Genomic DNA, 2268 nt, shown 5'->3' with positions numbered 1-2268 from the left:
GGCCACCTGGGCACACTGCTGGCTCATATTTAGCCAGCTCTCCACCAGCACCCCCAGGGCCCTTTCTGCCTGGCAGGTTCCAGCCACTCCTGCCCCATCCTGGAGCACTGCCTGGGGCTGTTGTGCCCAAAGTGCAGGACCTGACTCTTGGCCTTGTAGAACCTCGTGCAGATGACCTTGGCCCTTTGACTCAGGCTGTCCAGTTGCTCTGCAGAGCCTCCTGACCCTCGAGCAGACCAGCACTCCCACTCCCACTCAGAACCTCGTGCAGATGACCTTGGCCCTTTGACTCAGGCTGTCCAGTTGCTCTGCAGAGCCTCCTGACCCTCGAGCAGACCAGCACTCCCACTCCCACTCACTTTGGGCTTGTCTGTGAGTGAACTTGATCCCCTCATCCAGGTCATTGGTAGAGATATTGAACAGGACTGGCCCCAGACACGAGCCCTGGGGACACCACTCCTGACTGGTCACCAACAGGATTTATCTGCATTCCCCACAACCCTCTGGGCTCACCCAGCCAGCCAGTTTTTAGCCCAGCCAAGAGCCCACCTGTCTGGGCCATGAGCCAGCAGCTTCTCCAGCAGGGTGCTGTGGGAGGTGGTGCCAGAGGCCTCACTGGAGTCCAGGCAGACAACACCCTCACCTTGCCCTCATCCACCAGACAGGTCACCTGCTCGTGGAGGGAGATCAGGCTGGTTAAACAGGACTTGCCCTTCATGAACCCGGTCCCAGGGTGTCCTGCCCTTGCCACGTGATTGCCCCTGAGGTAACTGTTCCATGGTCTTCCCTGGGACCAAGGTCAGGCTGCCAGGCCAGGAGTCCCCCAGATCCTTCTTGTGGATGGATGTCACATTGGCAAGTCTCCAGTTGACCAGGACCTCCCTGTTGACCAGGACTGATGATAAGTGATGGAGAGAGGCTGGAGAGAGGCTTGGCAAGCTCCTCCACAGCTCCCTCAGCACCCTCGGGTGGATCCCATCCAGCCCCAGAGACCTGGGAGTCTTCAGGCACAGCAGGTCCTTGACTGGCTCCTCCAGGGGGGAGAATACCCTGAGGAGAACTGCTCTGACTACTGAAGACTGAGGCAAAGGTGGCATCAGGTACCTCAGCCTTTTCCTTGCCCTTGGTGACAGTGTTTCTCCCCTGCATCCAGTAAGAGGTGGAGGTTCTCCCTGCCTCTCTTTGTGTTCATGTATTTGTAAAATCCTTTTTTTATTATCTTTTACAACAGTGGCCAGGTTGAGCCCCAGCTGGACTTTTGCCTTTCTGGTGTTCTCTCTGCATGACCTAACGTAGATCCCTGCACTCCTCTTGCAGTTTTGGGTCCTGGGTCAGAAGGTGTCTGTTAAAGCTCATAACTCTTTTGTCCCTCCTGTGGCAGCTATGGGGGAATGCTGAGTGCCTACATGAGGATGAAGTACCCAAACATTGTGGATGGGGCATTAGCTGCCAGTGCTCCTCTGTTGTCTGTGGCTGGCCTTGGAGACCCCACCCAGTTCTTCAGAGATGTCACAGCAGTGAGTAGCATCTCTTTTGGGGAACATTTTCTGCCTTTTAAGAAGGTGGGATTTTTTTCCTTTGTGTTTAAACAGGCATCCTGTCTTTGCAGCATCAGTTCTGGGTAAGGGATGCAATTAAATGGGAGCCCCTAAGGAAAAGCAGCAGCTGCAGATGTGATGGCTGAGCCCCCCTTGGGTATTTTATTCTTCAGATCCTCTCCCAAAATGCTGTATTTTGTATCAGTACCAATGACTCACAGCAGCTCCTGGGTCCTGAGAGGGCTGCATTTCAATGAAGAGCTCAGAAATCTTCACTAACTAAGAATATGCAAGGTGTCCTGCCTTCACTTAAAACCAACATTTAGATGTGGCTGTCACCTTTTGAGGACATAGGCCCCCCCTGAGGGTGGTGTTAGTTAGAACTGACTGACAATTAGTTGACAAGGACAGAAACGTGCTACTTGGAAGTACTGAAGCGTGGTGGTGGTGTCTGGTTTGCCTTTGTAGGACCAGCTGACACAAGTGGCTTTGCAGGAACTACTCATGGATGAAACTTGCTCTTATTCACATATAGGAAAACCTTATTTCCATGCAGAGACTTGCAGGACAGCATTACCAAGGAGGTGTGAGGAAGAGACTATCATATGAAAAGAAGCACAATAGCATTTGAAGCTCTCAAGTGTGTAAGAGAATAAAAGACATCTTGTCTTAAACTTACACATTTTATAAATACAAAATATGCCACCACATAATCATCTAACAGCAGGAA

The 2268-nt window shown here is 52.0% G+C and overlaps 1 protein-coding gene across 1 annotated transcript in view; it reads left to right on the top strand.

Moving 5' to 3' along the window:
• Nucleotides 1-2268, top strand: part of DPP7 (dipeptidyl-peptidase 7) — a gene marked incomplete at its 5' end in the record, with an annotated part of 10457 nt that overhangs the window by 3369 nt on the left and 4820 nt on the right. The window contains one exon of the mRNA XM_008949572.1: nucleotides 1382-1517. Coding sequence (XP_008947820.1) covers nucleotides 1382-1517 — 136 coding nt within the window. The remainder of the gene's footprint in view (nucleotides 1-1381; nucleotides 1518-2268) is intronic.

This window comes from Merops nubicus, unplaced genomic scaffold (assembly GCF_000691845.1).
Source record: "Merops nubicus isolate BGI_N331 unplaced genomic scaffold, ASM69184v1 scaffold23061, whole genome shotgun sequence".
Classification (NCBI taxonomy): Eukaryota; Metazoa; Chordata; class Aves; order Coraciiformes; family Meropidae; genus Merops; species Merops nubicus.
The sequence above is the reverse complement of the archived record's forward strand: the minus strand, read 5'-3'. Positions and strand labels throughout refer to the sequence as shown.